At 63.5% G+C, this 17,845-nt stretch overlaps 3 protein-coding genes across 7 annotated transcripts in view; 2 read left to right on the forward strand and 1 right to left on the reverse strand.

Moving 5' to 3' along the window:
- On the forward strand, positions 1-3,032 carry RCE1 (Ras converting CAAX endopeptidase 1). 3 transcript variants are annotated; one of them, XM_084895102.1, is made up of 8 exons: positions 1-334; positions 462-564; positions 663-742; positions 992-1,070; positions 1,485-1,652; positions 1,778-1,849; positions 2,072-2,134; positions 2,401-3,032. In XM_084895102.1, the coding sequence occupies exons 1-8, from the start codon at positions 80-82 to the stop codon at positions 2,634-2,636; spliced, it is 1,056 nt and encodes a 351-aa protein (XP_084751228.1). In that variant the 5' UTR covers positions 1-79; the 3' UTR covers positions 2,637-3,032. The 3 variants fall into 3 exon arrangements, with proteins under 3 accessions (XP_084751228.1, XP_084751230.1, XP_084751229.1); XM_084895103.1 differs by having other exon boundaries at positions 52-334; positions 659-742; XM_084895104.1 differs by lacking the exon at positions 462-564 and having other exon boundaries at positions 659-742.
- Positions 3,033-4,429: 1,397 nt separating this feature from the next.
- PC (pyruvate carboxylase) overlaps positions 4,430-17,845 on the reverse strand; it is a 58,668-nt gene continuing 45,252 nt past the window's right edge. For both annotated transcript variants that reach the window (XM_084895072.1, XM_084895073.1), the window contains exons 11-22: positions 16,650-16,832; positions 9,014-9,158; positions 8,570-8,659; positions 8,267-8,488; positions 7,700-7,856; positions 6,975-7,215; positions 6,580-6,829; positions 6,122-6,366; positions 5,860-6,039; positions 5,538-5,786; positions 5,127-5,267; positions 4,430-5,053 (exon numbers count right to left, since the gene is read on the reverse strand). In XM_084895072.1, coding sequence (XP_084751198.1) covers positions 4,805-5,053; positions 5,127-5,267; positions 5,538-5,786; positions 5,860-6,039; positions 6,122-6,366; positions 6,580-6,829; positions 6,975-7,215; positions 7,700-7,856; positions 8,267-8,488; positions 8,570-8,659; positions 9,014-9,158; positions 16,650-16,832 — 2,352 coding nt within the window. In that variant the 3' untranslated portion in view covers positions 4,430-4,804. The remainder of the gene's footprint in view (positions 5,054-5,126; positions 5,268-5,537; positions 5,787-5,859; positions 6,040-6,121; positions 6,367-6,579; positions 6,830-6,974; positions 7,216-7,699; positions 7,857-8,266; positions 8,489-8,569; positions 8,660-9,013; positions 9,159-16,649; positions 16,833-17,845) is intronic.
- On the forward strand, positions 10,825-14,206 carry LRFN4 (leucine rich repeat and fibronectin type III domain containing 4). 2 transcript variants are annotated; one of them, XM_084895083.1, is made up of 3 exons: positions 10,825-10,962; positions 11,390-12,748; positions 13,378-14,206. In XM_084895083.1, the coding sequence occupies exons 2-3, from the start codon at positions 11,400-11,402 to the stop codon at positions 13,937-13,939; spliced, it is 1,911 nt and encodes a 636-aa protein (XP_084751209.1). In that variant the 5' UTR covers positions 10,825-10,962; positions 11,390-11,399; the 3' UTR covers positions 13,940-14,206. The 2 variants fall into 2 exon arrangements, with proteins under 2 accessions (XP_084751209.1, XP_084751210.1); XM_084895084.1 differs by lacking the exon at positions 10,825-10,962 and having other exon boundaries at positions 10,972-12,748.

Genomic DNA, 17,845 nt, shown 5'->3' on the forward strand with positions numbered 1-17,845 from the left:
CGTGCGGTCTGTGGTTCAATAAACCTGCTCCCGAGCCCCGTCTGTTTCCTGCGGAGGGCGCCGCGAGCCGCGCTGTCCGATGACGTCACGGGCATCCCGCGGCGCGGCCGGACGGCGCTGCGTCACTGGTGCGCGCCGAGCCGGGCGCGATGGCGGCGCTGGGCGGGGACGGGTTGCGTCTGCTGTCGGTGTCGCGACCCGAGCGGCAGCCCGAGTCGGCGGCTCTGGGGGGCCCGGGCCCCGGGCTGTGCTGCTGGGTGTCCGTGTTCTCCTGCCTCAGCCTCGCCTGCTCCTACGTGGGCAGCCTCTACGTCTGGAAGAGCGAGCTGCCCAGGTGCGGGGCTGCGCGCGCGGACCCGCGCCTCCGCGAGGCGGGCTGCGGGCGCAGCTTGGACGAGCTGGGGCGGGGCTGCGCTGTCGGGGGGCGACTTGGGCCCCTGAACTTGATGCCCCCTCCGTAGGGACCACCCTGCCGTCATCAAGCGGCGCTTCACCAGCGTCCTAGTGGTGTCCAGTCTCTCGCCCCTCTGCGTGCTACTCTGGAGGGAACTCACAGGCATCCAGGTGCAAAGGAGGCGGGGCAGAGGGCAGCAGGGGAGAGAGCGCCGGGGTCTTTGGGGGAGGGAGCAAGACTGATGCTTCCTTTCCTGTGGCTCAGCCAGGCACATCCCTGCTCACGCTGATGGGCTTCAGGCTGGAGGGCATTTTCCCGGCAGCACTGCTGCCCCTGCTGCTGACCATGGTGAGTCCTCCACTATCTGCTCCTCTGTCTGTGTGTGAGCATGACGCTGCTTTCTGTGATCTTTTTACTTATCCTGCTTGTCCAGTTTGTGCCTAATGGGAGACAGGAATTGTGAGATGGCTCGAGGTCCTCGGGTATGCGTCGGTGGGGAAACCCCTGCTGAGAATAGGAAACTTGAGGCCTTCTCTGGGCAAAAGCAGCGGATTATAGCTGAAGTCTTTCATTTGATCGCTGTTTTTGTGTCTCCAGATCCTTTTTCTGGGCCCACTGATGCAGCTCTCAATGGATTGCCCCTGTGACCTGGCAGATGGGTTAAAGGTTGTCTTAGGTGAGTGAGTCCTTAGGGCTAAGGGAAGAAGCAAGCAGCAGTCCAGGACCTGAACATGAGATGTGTGATGTTTTGTATTTCCTCGTCAGTAAGACGGGAACATAGAGCAGGTGTCCTCTCAGAGTTGGTTCCTGATGTCTTGGGATCCTCCCAGGGACCCTAAAACTGTATTTGGTGTGGACTAGAGAGCATTTCTATTTCCCCTAACCTTTGGCTTCTCCAAGCCAGAGCTTGGGCAGATTTTATGTTTCCAGATATCCTACCTCAGCCTTCCCATTGTCTTCTTGAGACATTGTCTTATGCTGATAAACACAGTGTGAATGCCTAACCGGAGTTTGGCCGGAAGATTGTGGGAGGCCTTAGGGCCTCTTCAGTAGCCAGCCGCTCATTGCTTGTCTTGAATCCCCTCCCCAGCCCCTCGCTCCTGGGCCCGCTGCCTCATGGACATGCGTTGGCTTCGGAACCAAGTGATTGCGCCCCTCACAGAGGAGCTGGTGTTCCGGGCCTGCATGCTGCCCATGTTAGCGCCGTGTACGGGCCTGGGCCCTGCCGTGTTCACCTGCCCACTGTTTTTTGGAGTTGGTGAGTGTGCAACCTGGTCCTCTGACATGTTCCCAGCATGAGAGCTGAGAATGGGGCTTGGGGCAACGGTGAGGCACAGAGGGCAGGCTGAGAGCAATGTGATGTGGTTCTTGCCTTCTTCCCAGCCCATTTTCACCACATTTTTGAGCAGCTTCGATTCCGTCAGAGCAGTGTGGGGAGCATCTTCTTGTCTGCAGGTGAGTCCTATAGAGTGCGCCTCGGGTAATTAGCCATATGGAAGAATTGGGAACAGAGGGCTATCATATCGGAGGGCAGGATTTGGGGTGTAGAGGACAGCTAGAGGTGCTGGGGCAGGGAGTCACTGCCCAGCAGGGAGGGGGTATCGCTGGCTGACGGGTGGACAGTGCTGGGACAGGAAGGGCATGCGAGTGTGGTCACTCATGGCCCCCTGTCTCCAGCGTTCCAGTTCTCCTACACAGCTGTCTTCGGTGCCTACACTGCCTTCCTCTTCATCCGCACAGGTTGGTCCTCGTCCCTACGATGCCCAGGTGTTCGGGGCCTGTAGGAGTAGGTGGGAGACTGGGAAAACTGTTTTATGAGCAACTTTTTTTTTTTTAACCATAGTCCTTGAGACAGGCTAAGGCAGGGCCCTCAGCCTGGTGAGGTGTGAGGTGGGAGCAGGCAGAGGCCATGTGTGTGGGCAGACGGGGACACTGACCAGGGGATGAGGGTAATTACCCGGAGTGTGGTGGGGCTCCTCTAGAGCTGTGCTCTCTCTCCTCCCCAGGACACCTGATTGGGCCGGTTCTCTGCCACTCCTTCTGCAATTACATGGGTTTCCCCGCTGTGTGCGCAGCCCTGGAGCATCCACAGAGGCGGCCCCTGCTGGCAGGCTATGCCCTGGGTGTAGGACTCTTCCTGCTGCTACTCCAGCCCCTCACGGACCCGAAGCTCTACGGCAGTCTTCCCCTGTGTGCGCTCTTGGAGCAGGCAGGGGACTCAGAGGCGCCCCTGTGCTCCTGACCCATGCTGCTGTGCACCTATGAACTCTCATGGCACCTCAGTCCTCCCCACCAAGGGGTCCTGCAGGGGAGGAGCTGGCTGGGGTCCCGAGATCTCAGGAATTTTTGTAGGGGATTGAAGCCAGAGCTAGTTAAATCCCAGGGACCAAGAGAAAGGAGCAGATGGCCAAAGGGTGCGGCCCCTCTGGAAAGGGGAGTGGAGCAGGCCCAGGAGCTGTGCACTCCCTCCCGCACTGTGGACTGCTGCTTCTCTCAGCTCCTGTCCCTGAAAAGCTGCTGAGGGATTGACTTTCCAGAACCCCTTCTCCCCCCAACTTCTTCCCAGGGTTTTCTCACTGTCTTTTTGCATCAGGACTTTGTATTGGGATATTAAAGAGATTTAACTTGGGTAACATGGCCTTGGACCTTTGGGAATTAGTCTGTTTGGAGTCTTGGTAGGGACAGTTCCCTGCAGGAGGGGACAGGACGGGGGCCCCTGTCTGACTTGGGTCTCGTAGCTTCCTTCTTACTGAGCCAGGCCCCAGGTCCTAGCAGAGGTGGATCTGGGACTGGAGGTACCAGGTGAGGGCCTGTGACTGGCCACCAGACAGGGGGACCCCGCCCTGACCCCAGTGAGAGCGCCTCCAGCTTTTGTCACCTCCACCAGGATCTCCCCAAAGTTTATCCGCCTCGATTATGTGAGAGCGTTGAAGGACCAGCTCAGGGGACATGGAAGTAGAGGCTGTTCTAGTTGTCTCCCCCTTGGACCTCTGCCACCATGCTGCCTGCCTGTCCCTGGAGGAACCAGAACAAAGGCCTTGAGGAGAGCACTGTAATCCAAGGTCCTTAGAGCCTGCTGTTCTCTGCTCTCCCTCTTGTTTTTAGAATGGCTTTCAGGTCCCATTCTCCAAGGCTGGTGGTCGAAGGACAGGAATCGGTGTGCAGTCACTACTCATGGCGCCCTTAGGCTGGCTGTGGCTGACACCTACCTTGCGGACAGTTCTGTGCAGCAGCTGTTGGAGGCAGAAGAAGTGAGCAAACCTGTTCACAGGGTACCTTTGGAGTCCTGGAGACCAAAGAGGAGGAAGCCCAGGTCCATGCCAAAGGTTAGATTATAATGCCCTGGGAGCACTTGGCTGGCAGGGTGCAGGGTCCTGGCAGTCAGGGTATCTAGGTTCTGCCCTACCTCATACTCTTGTTTCTGCTCAGGAACTGTCCCCCACCCCCACCATCCTCCTCTCCCCCTGCAGTGGCAGCAGTGCAGTGGCACAGGCAGGGTTACGGTTTCACCCCGCTGGTGGGGAACGGGCTCAGGATCGCGTTCTCCTGAGAGCTAGTAATGGGGGATGGGCAGGATTAAATCCCGAGAATCTCCACTGAGTGCCCCCAGCCTCCCACTAAAATCCTCATACCCATAGGTTCCTATACTGAGGGTCTCAACTGCATCCAGTCCTAAAAGAATGGGGTATGAGGTGGGCCCAGGGTTTAGAATGTAATGCAGGTTGGTTGGGAAGCAAGTTCACTGGCAGCTTAGGTTTGAGCCCTCTGCCTCTTACTGGCTGTGGGGTCCTTCCCATGACTCCATCTGTGTCCATAAAATGGGTGAAAGTTGATTACCTGACCCACTTCCTCCACCCTCTCCAAGATCTCAGTAATTTTGGGGGGTGTATACAGTAGGTACTCAGTAGTAGCTTAAATGAAGGCCACTGTTATCCTCACTACTCTCAAGGAAGAATATACAACTGGCCTGGGGAGAGTCAAGGGGCAGCTGTGCCCTCTGAGTGGCATGCGGGGTGGGCTGCAAAGGACCCACGATGGAGAGCAGGTGAGAGTTTTATTGAGCAAAGTTCTCAGGACCTGGGGCCAGAACCCCTTTCCAAGGTAGGACCCCTACACCTGCTCTCCTGGATCCCAGGCCCACCTGTGCCGCCACCTCTAGTCTCCAGCAAGGGTAGGACCCTCATTTGGCAAGAGATGAATAAGTGAGCTGCTGTCCACCAACAGGGAGAAGACAGATGGCTGGAGGAAGGGTGGCCACCGCAGTCATGGTCTCCCGCCAGGAGCAGCGAGGCAGGAGCTCCAGGGCCAAGCCTTCCTGCACTCAGGCACTGGCTGGCTGGGCCTGCCCTGGCAGCACAGCGTCCATAGAAGGCTTGGGGGGCGGGGGGATGGCCAGGCTGCAAGTCAGCATCACTCGATTTCCAGGATAAGGTCATCCCCTTCCAGTGTCATGTCTGAGGTCACGTGGACCTTGCGGACCGTGCCTTCGATGGGTGAGGTCACCACCGTCTCCATCTTCATGGCGCTGAGCACACACAGGGGCTGGCCTTTGGCCACCTTGTCTCCTGCTGCCACCTTGATGTCGATGATCTTCCCAGGCATGGGTGCCCCGATCTGGCCCTTCACATCCTTCAGGGCCTTGGGGTGGAAGTGCATCTCCTGCAGGCGGCAGAGGAGACGTGAACTCCAGGCCCTGCCCGTCCCCACCACCCAGCTGGCACAGGGGCCTTACCTTCATGGCCACCGTGTCCTTGACCAGAATGGAGCGCAGCTGCCCGTTGAGCTCAAAGAAGACCTGCCTCTGGCCGGCCCAGTTCAGGTCACTCACGGCCAGGGCTTTGATGTGCAGGGTCTTGCCCCTCTCCAGTTCCACCTGCAGGGAGGATGTGGGAGCCAAGCTGAAGGGGCAGGTATGGGGAGAGCAGCCCCGTATACAGCCTAGGCAAGGCCCCACCTGATCTCCCTCCTTCCTAACAAAGGCCTAGCGTCCTGGTCTCCTAAGGGGACTGTGTACCCATAGCACTCAAGGCCCCGTGAGAGCCAGGCCAGTCGGGCACTCTGGATGTGCTGGGTCCTGCTGGGGTCAGCAGGGTGGAGGGCAGGGCTCCTGGTCTGAAGTGTACGAGGTGCCAGAGCCACTGACCTCAAACTCCTCTGCGATTTTGGGACCCTGCAGGAAGAGGCGGGTGTTGAGGCTGTCCACAGGCCCGAAGGTGGAAGTGAAGTCCTTGAAGGTATTGAAGACGTCGGGGTACATGGCCGCCGAGAGCACGTCCTCGGGGGTCACCTCGTCCCCGTGCCGCTCTATCAGTTCCTTCTCCAGCGCCTGCAGATCCAGGGGCGGGAGAGAGGCTCCAGGCCGCCCCTCCACCCTCGGCAGGTCCTTTAACACCTGGGAGCACAGCGGAGGGTCAGACCTGATTCTGTACCCAGTCCCCCCTCCCGCTGTGCTGGGCCTTCCCTACCTTGGAGCGCAGGGGCTCCGGGAACCCCCCGTAGGGGACGCCGATGTAGCCCTGCAGGAACTCCACCACAGAGCGCGGGAAGGACAGCTCCTCCGCTTGGGCCTCCGCATCTGCCCGGCTTAGCCCATTCTGCACCATGAACTGGGCGAGATCGCCCACGATTTTGGAGGAGGGTGTCACCTGAGGAGACAGGCCCTTGGCTCAGAATGCCAGGCACCTTACGGAAGCCCAGAAGCACAGGTAAGGACACGGCCTGGCTTACCTTGATGAGGTCACCTAGCATCTGGTTGGCCTCCACGTAGGCCTTCTTGACTTCCTTGAACTTGGAGCCAAGCCCCATGCTGTGAGCCTGGAAGTGCAGGTTGGTGTACTGACCCCCTGGGATCTCATTCTCATACACATCCGAGTTGCCAGACTTCATGGTAGCCGTGCAGTCAAAGGCCGCATACAGTCCCCGGGCCCCCTCCCAGTACTCACTGTAGTCAAACACGCGCTCCAGGGGTACCCCTGCAGGGAGCCAGAGGCAGGGAGGGGTTGGAAATGTGCTAAACTCCCAGGTGCTCCTCCCAGGACCCCAGGACCAGCTCAGGTCCATTCAGAATGGAGTGATGGACAGCAAGGCCAGGCAAGAGCATGTGGAGTCTAGGGCAGGTCAGACTACTGGGGCTGGGGGAGGCTATGGCTTTGAGGGGAATGGCCATGGGCGGCTGCTGTTCTTACCTGTGTCCAGGGGAGTCCCTCGGGTACAGGCCACCAGAGCCCCCATACTGGGCTGTGAAGTCATCCCTGACATGGAATCAGATGCCACGTCCACCACATCAGCCCCAGCCTGGGCACAGGCCAGCATGGCTGCCACACCTGCCCCTGACGTGTCGTGGGTGTGGATATGCAGCGGGAGGTCAGGGAAGCGGTCCCGCAGAGAGCCAACCAGCATGGTGCAGGCCGAGGGCTTCAGCAGCCCTGCCATGTCCTGGGAAAGAGCAGGAAATGATGGTAAGAAGTGGGCACCGTGTGTGCATGGTGGTGGTGGTGGTGGGGTTGTTGGGAAACAGAGCAAGGTGGTAGGGGAGATGGGAAACTGGGGAGACTGCTGTAGGTGGGCCGGGGCCAGGCACCTTAATGCACAGTATGTGGGTGCCAGCTCGCACCAGCTCTTCAGCCAAATCCATGTAATACTGCAGCGAGTACTTGGTGCGGCTGGGGTCGGCCACGTCGCCAGTGTAAGAGATGGCGGCTTCTACCACACCACCGGCATTGCCCACTGCCTCCATGCCCAGCAACAGATTGGGCAGGTAGTTGAGGGAGTCAAAGACCCGGAAGACATCCATGCCATTCTCCTTGGCCACCTCACAGAACCTGCGTGCGTGGGAGAGTCCAGGGGTTAGCCACATCCTGCTTTCCCCGCCCCTCCCATCTTTGTTCCTGGCCCGGTGTGGGTCCTAGGGAATGAGCTGGGCCTGGCAGAGGGCATGGTCCCCACAGAACAGGGGTGGGCACCACCCTGTGGACAAGGCCTCCAGGGCAGCGTGGCGCCCAGGTCAAAGGGATTAGCGGGGATTCTCTGCAAAGGAGTGGCAGGCGGAGGGAGAGAGCACTGAACAGCCCCAGCTCGACACCACCTGCCGGCTGGGGATCTCCCTGTGCCACGATCTAGAAGCCGGCCCAGGTCTCCGGCTACAATTCTACATGGCACACATTTCCAAACGGCAGGCCTTACTGGGCACAGCTGCTGGGAATCTTGGTTCTGAGTCTGCTGTGGGGAGTGCAGGCCGTTGAGGCCATTGCTGTGTGGCCTGGCACGTGCTGGGCCATGTCGCAGTCACCCCCACCCCAGGCTCACTTGAAGACCACGTTGTCCGGGTAGTTGGTGTAGCCCACGGCGTTGGCCCCCCGCAGTAGCATCTGGAACGGGATGTTGGGGATGAGCTCCCGGAGCTCCTGCAGCCGCCGCCAAGGGCACTCGTACAGGAAGCGCATGGCAACATCGAACGTGGCTCCTGCAAAGGGACCAACAGCCCCAGGTCAGCCCACGTCCTGGGGACCCACCACACCGGGCAGCTCTGCTGCTCTGGCCCCAATGCCAGCCCCTACCTCAGGGTCCCTCCTTTCCCACCAAGACCCTCACAGACTCTCCTTCGTGATCTCAGGGTCGTTCAGGCTCTGTCCTTCCTCTGACAGCCCCTCCCCAATTCTCTGCTGTCATTAACTTGTCCCCACCGCTCTGACCTCAGCCCGGCGGGAGTGGGCACCAGTCACTGTCTGCTGCACACACACACACACACACACACACACACACACACACAGAGTTCAGTTCTCACTGGTTCCCTCAATGTTAGTGTTTCTAGCTTCTCTTGAGTGTCTCCAATGGCCTGACTCCTGTCAGGTTCTGTGCCATATTCCAGCCTACCTCCCCAGTTCTCTATGCTGAAGAGCTTGTTGAAGTTGTGGGCAACATAGGGGGAGATCTTCTTGAGGTCATGGGTTCGCACACGAGTGGCCAGCAGGGACTGGTGGGCATCCCTGAAGGTTGTGTCCATCAGCAGCAACCCCTGGTGGTTCCGCACGGCTCGAGCAAAGCCCTCGGGCCCCTCTCGCAGCAGGATATCTCTGAAACCGGCCGGAGGCGGGCCTAGGGCAGACCAGGCATTAGTACCCATCCTGCAGGTGGCATCCTGTCTCCCCATGAATTGGCAGAATTGAATTCACTTACCTATGGGCACCACAGGGACAATGGGGTCGGTGGGGCTGGGGTCGGCCTTAACGGGGATTGGGGTGGTCGGGCCATTCACCATGACATGTCCTGTAGAGAGTGGAAAGTGGGTCAGGGCAGGTTGGGCAGTGAGCTGAGAGCAGGAGTGAGTAGGTGGGATTGGGGTGGAGAGATTCCTCCAGCTGGCCCCTGTCCTCTCCACAGCCAGGCCCTGCTGGGCCCAGGCAGTGCGGACATACTGAGGACCATGCAGACAGAAAAGGGGGAGGGGGTGTCTGTAAGATCTTGAGCAAGGAGGTTGGGCAGGAAGGCAAAGGAAAGGAGGACCAGGTTGAGGGCAGGGGTGCTAGGAAGCTCTCTGGGCAGGAGGCCAGGAGCAAGGCCTCAGGGGAGGGGAGGGGGGAGAGCAGGGCAGGGCAGGGCAGGGCAGTCTTGGGGCCGGACCGAGGTAGTACAGCAGCTTCTGGGCCCGGTTCTGAGCGGGCCGCAGCTGGAAGAGCTCGGGGTTCTCGTCGATGAACTGGGTGTCCACGGTGCCTCCCAGGAACTGCTGGTTGTTGAGCACGTTCTGCAGGAAGGGGATGTTGGTCTGCAGGACAGAGGCGGGGGGTGTCACCGTTTGGCATGGGCAGGGAAAGAAGCTGAAGGGGCCACCAAGGCCAGCTTCCCAGTTCCCCAGGATCCCATGCTCCCTGTGGAGTGGCATTTCTCCATCTCCTCACCCCACCCACCTTCCGGGAGGGTCCCCTAAGCTGCAGGAGGCTGAGCCCACTTCTCCCTCCTTGCTCACCTCAGAGCAAGTGCCAACTCCCACCACCTCCCACAGCAGGGGGGAGCACTCTCCTGCCCGCCCAGTCAGGCTTCTTGAAAGAGGGTCCTCCCTTCCACACACACCACCTCCCAGTGACATCCACACTGAGGTCCCTTTGTGGTAAATCCAGGGGGCAGTCACGCCCTTCTCTGCTAATGGCTATTGGACACACACTCCTGCGTTTCCAAGACATCTTGCCCTCCTCCTTCTCCCCAGTAACCACTGGGGGCAGCTTTCGCTCCTGCAGGATGGAGTCTTCAGGGCTGTCACTGAGCCCCATATGGTTCCCTCTCCCGGGACTAACTGCTTAGCCTAGGGGGCTGGGAGCCCCCAGCTTCCAGCCTTTGACAGCCAAGCTTGGCGGGATCTGAATCCGGTCCAGCACCCTGGTCCTTTGTAATGGTCCCCCCATTAGGAAAGCCACCCCTTCCCTGGTATCTCCTAGTCCTCAGGCGACCTGGGTCCCCTGCCCCTTCCCTCCTGCCAGCCTGCTTCCTAGGGCTGAGAGGCGGGGGCTCAGAGGGGAAGGCGGCGGTGGGCCGGCAAGGACCACTGACGCACAGCTTCGAACGGCGAGCCTCCGCCTGCCTGCTGGGAAACCGAGCAGCCGACCAATCGGGCCCGAGGCGGACACCGGTTGGCTCCGAGCTTGCTGGGCAGGCGGGGAGCCTGGGAAGAGGGAGGGAAGGAGGGCGGGGAGGGGAGGGCAGGCAACGGGGCGCGGCGCCAGCTCGGAGACCAAGCCCTCTCGGCCCCACCCCGAAGCAGCCCGGCGGGGGCGTCGTCCCAGCCCCCCCTCCGGGGCCCCGTGCGTGTTGGGGACCCTCCACGTGACTTGGTGATGCAGAACGGCTGTGACCTTCAGCGTGTATCTGTGAATGCGAGGGTCCCAGCAACAGCGCGGGTTTGCGCCCGGCCTGCCTGTGGGTGCGGGGACGTGGATGTGTGGGCATGTGTGGGTGTGCTGGGGACGGTGCCCAGCGGCATGTAACAAAGACTCCCCTCGCTGCCTCCGGGAGATGGTGAAGGGGCCCGCGAGCTGGCGCTTTGTCTGGCTGGCTGCGGAGTGACGGTTTGCGCAGCAGCGGCGGCGGCGACAGCGGCGGGCGCCCGTGCAGTGAGGATGCCGGGGCGCCAGGGTGTCCGGGGGCGCGCGCGCCTGTGCCGGGGTGAGTGCGCTGCGGCAGGACCGGAGCGCTGTGCGGAGGGCCGGAGCCGGCCTGGGCCTCAGGTGTGACCTGGAGCCACCCGTGGGCGCGTGTCCCCGTGACCTCGGGAGCCGGCCCAGGGTGGGTCCCTGTGCACCCCTCCCTGTCCGCCCTCCACGTGCGTGTCCGCGGCGCGCGCGTGCTCGCCAGCGCGCACTCGCCTGCTGGTCGCCACCGCCACGAGCATAGCCGGGCCGGGGAAAAGGTGCCAGAACGGATTGAGCCGGGCCGGGCCCGAGCGCCATGGGCCGGAGCGCGATCGGTGGGCGGCTGGTCAGCCCCAGGCCTTACCCCCGCGGGAGAGCTGCCTGGAGTCGGGGGCCGGCCGGACCTGCAGGGAGGCCGGCCTGTGCCCCCTGAACTACAGATACCAGGTGAGCACCCCCCCTCGGGATACAGTGTGGGGCTAGCTTGGGAGGGAAGTGCACCTGGGAGGGGTTTTGGGGGTGGCTTCTCTGGTGGGGGAGGAGATGGCGGGGTACTGGGGGTGCTGACGATTTCAGGGATGCCAGGGAAAGGAAGTTCAGGATCCTCCCTGCTCTCTAGCCCACCTCTGCTTCCTGCCTCAGGCCTCACCTTGTCCCATCCCCTTCATTGCCTGGGAGATGCCGCCTGTGCTCTAGGAGGCTGGCCCTGCAGGCCCCAGCCCCCCTCACATTCCCCAGGGGCCCCTTGGGCCTTTGACTGACTTCCCCTCCTACCGCCCCCGCCCAGGCCGGGCTCTGGAAGCTGGCTCCTGGGACTGGGCCTAGGCACCTGCACCAGCCCCACCTGTGCCTGGGCCTTGGCCCTTCCCTACAGGGCACTCACCATGGCCCCACCGCTCCTGCTGCTGCTGCTGGCCAGCGGAGCGGCCGCCTGCCCACTGCCCTGCGTCTGCCAGAACCTGTCCGAGTCGCTCAGCACCCTTTGTGCCCACCGAGGCCTGCTGTTCGTGCCGCCCAATGTGGACCGGCGGACGGTGGAGCTGCGGCTGGCCGATAACTTCATCCAGGCGCTGGGGCCACCAGACTTCCGGAACATGACGGGGCTGGTGGACCTGACGCTGTCCCGCAACGCCATCACCCGCATCGGGGCCCGCGCCTTTGGGGACCTGGAGAGCCTGCGCTCCCTGCACCTGGATGGCAACCGGCTGGTGGAGCTGGGCACCGGCAGCCTGCGGGGCCCCGTCAACCTGCAGCACCTCATCCTGAGCGGCAACCAGCTGGGCCGCATCGCACCGGGGGCCTTCGATGACTTCCTGGACAGCCTGGAGGACCTGGACCTGTCCTACAACAACCTGCGGCAGGTGCCCTGGGCCGGCATCGGCGCCATGCCTGCCCTGCACACCCTCAACCTGGACCACAACGTCATAGACGTGCTGCCTCCGGGCGCCTTTGCCCAACTGAGCCAGCTCTCCCGCCTTGACCTCACCTCCAACCGCCTGGCCACGCTGGCACCCGACCCCCTCTTCTCCCGGGGGCGCGACTCCGAGGCCTCGCCGGCCCCCCTGGTGCTGAGCTTCAGCGGGAACCCCCTGCACTGCAACTGTGAGCTGCTGTGGCTGCGGCGGCTGGCCCGGCCCGACGACCTGGAGACCTGCGCCTCCCCGCCGGGCCTGGCCGGCCGCTACTTCTGGGCGGTGCCCGAGGGCGAGTTCTCCTGCGAGCCGCCCCTCATCGCCCGCCACACGCAGCGCCTCTGGGTGCTGGAGGGCCAGCGGGCCACGCTGCGGTGCCGGGCCCTCGGAGACCCCGCGCCCACCATGCACTGGGTTGGCCCCGACGACCGGCTGGTCGGCAACTCCTCCCGAGCCCGGGCTTTCCCCAACGGGACCCTGGAGATCGGGGTGACAGGCTCCGGGGACGCCGGGGACTACACCTGCATTGCGACCAACCCTGCCGGTGAAGCCACGGCCCACGTGGAGCTCCGGGTGCTGGCCTTGCCTCACGGTGGGAACGGCAGTGCCGAGGGGGGCCGCCCCGGGCCCTCGGACATTGCTGCCTCAGCCCGCACTGCTGCTGAGGGCGAGGGGGCACTAGAGACTGAGCCGACTGTGCAGGTGACAGAGGTGACCGCCACCTCAGGGCTGGTGAGCTGGGGGCCTGGGCGGCCAGCAGACCCCGTGTGGATGTTCCAAATCCAGTACAACAGCAGCGAGGACGAGACCCTCATCTACCGGTGAGAACGCGCTGCGGGCGCTCGGCCCCACCCTCCAGGCTGGGCCACCCTCGGCTCCTCCTCTGTCCTTGGGGCTTCCACACCCCCCTCCTCAGCGTCTGAGCTGCCTGGGGTCTTGGGCTGGGGGAGGGGAGGGAAGGGGAGTGTCAGGGACCAGGAAAAAGTGGGAGGTGGGCAGTGCCCCCAGATCTCTCCCATGTGGCTGAGCCACAGGAGGCCTCCAGGCTGGTGTGTGATTGAGCATGTGGCCAGCCCCACACACGTTATCGCTGGCGAGGTGATGTGACTCTCCGCCCTCCTTAGCTGTGCTGGGCCTGTGTGTCAGGGCACACACTGTCTGTCCCCCTGCACTGTCTCCAGTGCCGCACACACGCATACACACACACACACACACACACACACACGCATACACACACACACATACACATGCATGCCTGTCTTGGTTTCTCCATCTTCTTGAGTGAACACACAGGCCTTTGTGGTCCCAGGAGAAGAGGGTGCTCAGACCTGGGACCTGGGAACCCAGGGTGGTGGGGGATGGGCGGTGAAGGGGGCTTCAAGGCCTTGTGGGGTGGGGCTGGGGCCTGGACCCCAAGGCCCTGGCTCTGACCTCCAGACCTTGCCTGCAGGATCGTCCCAGCCTCCAGCCACCACTTCCTGCTGAAGCACCTGATCCCTGGTGCCGACTATGACCTCTGCCTGCTGGCCCTGTCACCTGCCGCCGGGCCTTCTGACCTCACGTCCACCAAGCTGCTGGGCTGCGCCCACTTCTCAACGCTGCCGGCCATGCCCCTGTGCCACGCCCCACAGGCCCACATGCTGGGCGGGACCCTGACTGTGGCCGTCGGGGGTGTCCTCGTGGCTGCCTTACTGGTCTTCACTGTGGCCTTGCTGGTTCGGGGCCGGGGGGCCGGGAATGGCCGCCTCCCCCTGAAGCTCAGCCACGTCCAATCCCAGACCAACGGAGGCCCCAGCCCCACACCCAAGACCCACCCGCCGCGGAGCCCCCCGCCTCGCCCCCAGCGCAGCTGCTCCCTGGACCTGGGAGACACGGGCGGGTGCTATGGTTATGCCAGGCGCCTAGGTGGGGCCTGGGCCCGGCGGAGCCACTCTGTGCACGGAGGACTGCTGGGGGCAGGGTGCCAGGGCATGGGGGGCAGTGCAGAACGGCTGGAAGAGAGCGTGGTGTGACGGGAAGGGCGTCAGCCGGGGTGGGGGTGGGGGCGGGCAGCCACTGGCCTGGGTGGGTCAGCACTGCCTGGGAATTCCTCCCACCTTCACCCTCGGTACCTCAGGCCCCTTGTGCTTGGCAGGACGGGGGCCCTTTCCCTGGTCCTGGCCTCTGACAGGCGTAAGGGGACAGGCCTCTGACAGGTGCTCACAGCCACTGAAGGCAGGGCTGCAGCCACCAGGTGGGAGTCTTGTTTTTCTTTATAATAAAATGATTGGGGACACCTCCGTGCTAGTCTCGGTGTCATCCTGAGGGAGGGACTGTGTGGGCCAGTGGAGGCACAGACAGCTGGGCTGGGACTGCCGTCCACAGAGGGGGCCCAAGTAGATGTAGGTGCCCCAGCCTCCTCTTCACCCAGGCCGTTTCCGGGCTGGTGGCTCTACCTCGGTGAGCCCAGGTCCGGCCCCTGGCACCCTGCGGACTGGACGCTGAGCCCTCTGCTGCTGCTGTGAGCATGTGGACAGGCTGTGCCAGCCTCACGGTGGCAGGGACGTTACAGGGCACAGAGTGGCCACAGGAGCAGGAGGGGGATGGCACAGCCCTGCAGGGCAGAGCCACTTGGGCTCGCACATCGCCACCAGCTCAGTGAGGAAGTCCCTGCGGCCTGGGTCTTACTCTCCATCGCCCGGGGTTTGCAGCGCGCCATCCCAAAGGGACTGGGGGGGGGGGGGGTTGGACCCTCACTGCCCACACCCTGGGGAAGGTTCCCGCCAGTGCTGCAGGCCTGAGCCCGCCCCCCGCTGCTCCACTGACGCCCAGGCTCTGCTGGGCCGGGCTGGAGAGCCTGCGTCACACCTCCCCGGGGACACGGGTGCCTCATGCCTGCCAGGCCAAGCCCTGCTCTAGCCCCGGCTGAGGAGCCACAGGTCCCCGTGGCTGTCTGGGTTTGCTTCCTCCGGCCCGGCACAGCCCTGCCTGCCACCCGAACAATGGCTGCTCCCGGGTGTTGGTGGGCGGAACGGTCCGAGCACAAACACCGCAGGCGCCTCGCTGCTCCGCCCGCGCCAGGCCGCCCAAGGCTTCAAGCAGGTGCCCGGGCCCACCCGAAGGGCGGCTGGCCCCCAGGACCAGCAGTGGTGCCAGGGGTACGTGTCCGTTTTGTGTGAGGCCATGGCGTTCCTGACGAGCAGCCTGGTCAGAGCTGGCACAGTAAGGTGTGTGCACACACGTGTGCAGGCCAAGCTCACACAGTGTGGGTTTGCGCAGAGGTGACGCACATGCCTGCCCTCCCAGCCCAGAACACATACCTGGATGGATCCCCAGAGCGGCCCTGGTTTAAGTAAACAAACAAGGTTCTCAGCTGAGCCCGCCAGGCCCGGACGGAGACCAGGGCGGCGGAGGCCGAGGTGTGGCAGGAGCCAGAGCCAGGTCTGGGTGCACACCAGTGCACACTGGTGCCCTGGAACCAGAAACCCCTGTCCTGCACTGGCCTCCGCCTTCTCCCGCGGCCCCGGTCCTCCTGCTCCACCTCCAGGGCTCTCGGGTACTGGGGCCTCCAGGCCGAAGGGCAGGGGGTCCTATGGCTCAGGCAGGTGAGGGGTGGGGTAGCAGGGTCACCCACTGGGGTCACGGTGAGCACTGGCCACCTGGACATTATGCCTGGAAAACCAGGCTGCCTCGGTGAGAAAGTGAGCACCTGATGTCACCAAACGGCCCTGGACCAGGAACCCTGAGGCACCTCACGGAGAAGTGCGGAGCCCCCGCGACCCCCCTCTCCTCCCCGCGACCCCCCTCTCCTCCCCGCGACCCCCCTCTCCTCCCCGCGACCCCCCTCTCCTCCCCGCAAACCCCTCTATCCCCGCCCCCCCCTCTCCTCGCTAACCCCTCTCCCTCCACCCCCCTCTCTCCCCACCCCCCTCCTCTCCCCCACCCCCCCTACTACCCCCTCTCCTCCCCACCACCCTGGAACCTGCTCCCTGTCAGCTGAGGAGACGCCAGGCAGACTCGCTCCCTCCTTCCCTCCGCGTGCTTTTCCCAGAGGTGAGAGAAGTGACGCAGGGCGCCCCCGCCCCCCCACCACAGGTGGGGCTGGGAGCAGCTGAGGAGACGCGAAGGGGGGGCCCAGCCAGCACCTCAGCTCCCCTGCTCCCCTGGGCGCCCCTGCGGTGTGGCCAGCCTTTGGGAGCCCTGGAGGCGGCGGGCAGAGCTGTCTGGGACGCCCTCACAGGGAGACCAGGCGCTTAGATCTGCTCACAGAGCCCCGCTCTGCCGTCTCCGGGGCAGGGCCTGACCTCAAGGACAGACAGCACTTGCCTGTGTTTTCAGCTCTAGCTACAGACTCCGGGAAGGATCCCGACCAAGAGGCCAGCGGGCATTTCGGCCCCTGCCCGGCCACCACAGAGAGCCGCCCTGCCCCGTGCTCACACCTCCGCTGCAGCCTCCCTGCTTGGTGTCCCTGAGGCACCACCGCTGCTCAGAACAGGCTCCGAGGTCCCTGCCCAAACGTGGGCCCAGGCTTCCAGAAGGGAGGCCGGGTAGAAGGTCACACACACCAGGTGACCTCCCCCAGGAGGGGCAGGAGGCGGGTGGGGCCACAGAACAAGGCCGACTCCCGGGGAGCGGAGGGCAGGCAGAGCAGTGCCCGAGCGCCCCCGGGAGCGTCCACATGCAGTGACAGGAGGGGCGGGACGCCGGGAACGAGTGGAGGCAGACAGGCCTGCAGCCTCTCACCTTCACGCCTCGGACTCGGAACTCAGCCAGGGCTCTGCTCATCTTGGTGGCGGCGGTGAGGTGGTCTTTGCCATGGGCGATGACCTTGACCAGCAGGGAGTCGTAGTGGGGGGAGATGACGGCTCCCTGGAAGGCGGAAGCGTTATCCAGGCGGATGCCCATGCCCTCTCCGCTCCGGAACACCTGCGGGGAGAAGAGCGGGTCAGGAGCGGTCAGGAGCCCGAGTGAAGGTGCGGCCCCGGCCCCAGCGGGACAAGATGCACGAGGGACCCCAGCTCTGGGTGCCACGTTCTGCTTCATTCTGCCGGCTCCCACAGAGGGGAGCAGCGGGAGCGCCCTGGGCCAGAGAGGCCGCCCGGAGACACCCACAGGGGCTCCAGTCTAATGGACAGGGACCCAGGGTGGGGGACAGAGGTTGGGGGTGTCTGGAGTAATGCAGCACACACATGCAGTCCATGATGGCGTGGGGGCACCCTGTGAGGCACATGTAAGGAAAATGAGTGGCAGGAGGGAGCCCCACTGCACCCTGCTTCCACTTCTAAGGGACAGGGCCTGTGTTTGATAAAAAGGAACTTAATAAAATATTTAAAGGTGAACACTCAGCTGTGAGCAGGAACTGAGAGCTAAAAATACTCTGTGGTGAACCAGGCTCGGAGGACCAGGCCTGGGGAGGGAGGTGGAGGGAGGCAGCGTCCAGGCAGGGCTGCCCTTTCCGGGCTGAGGGCAGAGCAGTCTGGCCAGCGCTCTGGCCCGAGCCTACCAGCTCTAGGCGACTTTCAGAATCCAGACAGCGCCCTGCCCTGATCCGTGTGTCAGAAGCCCAGCATCTCAGACTCCCCTCGCCCTCCCCGCCGCGCCGGAGCAGTCTGAGTTCCTGCTCCGGGGAGGGGAGGCCGGTGGGGAGCCTTAGCGCACCAGGACCCAGAGGAATTCCTAGCCAGCATGGGCGGGGACAGCAGGCCAGCGGCTCCTCCCGCAGCCAGGGAGGGGGGCCACGGGGGCAGGGCTGAGAGATGGCTTTCTCTGTGAGGAGAAAGAAGGCGCAGGAAGCGTCCCTGGAGGAGGTGCAGGTCCAGATTCGGGGTGCCTGCCCGGGCCCTCCTCAACTTCCCACGAAGAGTCTGCCTCTCGGCCTCCTCCCTGCCCCCCGCCTTTCCCCAACGCTCTCATTCATCCTCCATGGTCCCCTTGCTCAG

The sequence above is a fragment of the Pipistrellus hanaki genome, assembly GCF_964339955.1.
Source record: "Pipistrellus hanaki genome assembly, chromosome: 9".
Taxonomy (NCBI): domain Eukaryota; kingdom Metazoa; phylum Chordata; class Mammalia; order Chiroptera; family Vespertilionidae; genus Pipistrellus; species Pipistrellus hanaki.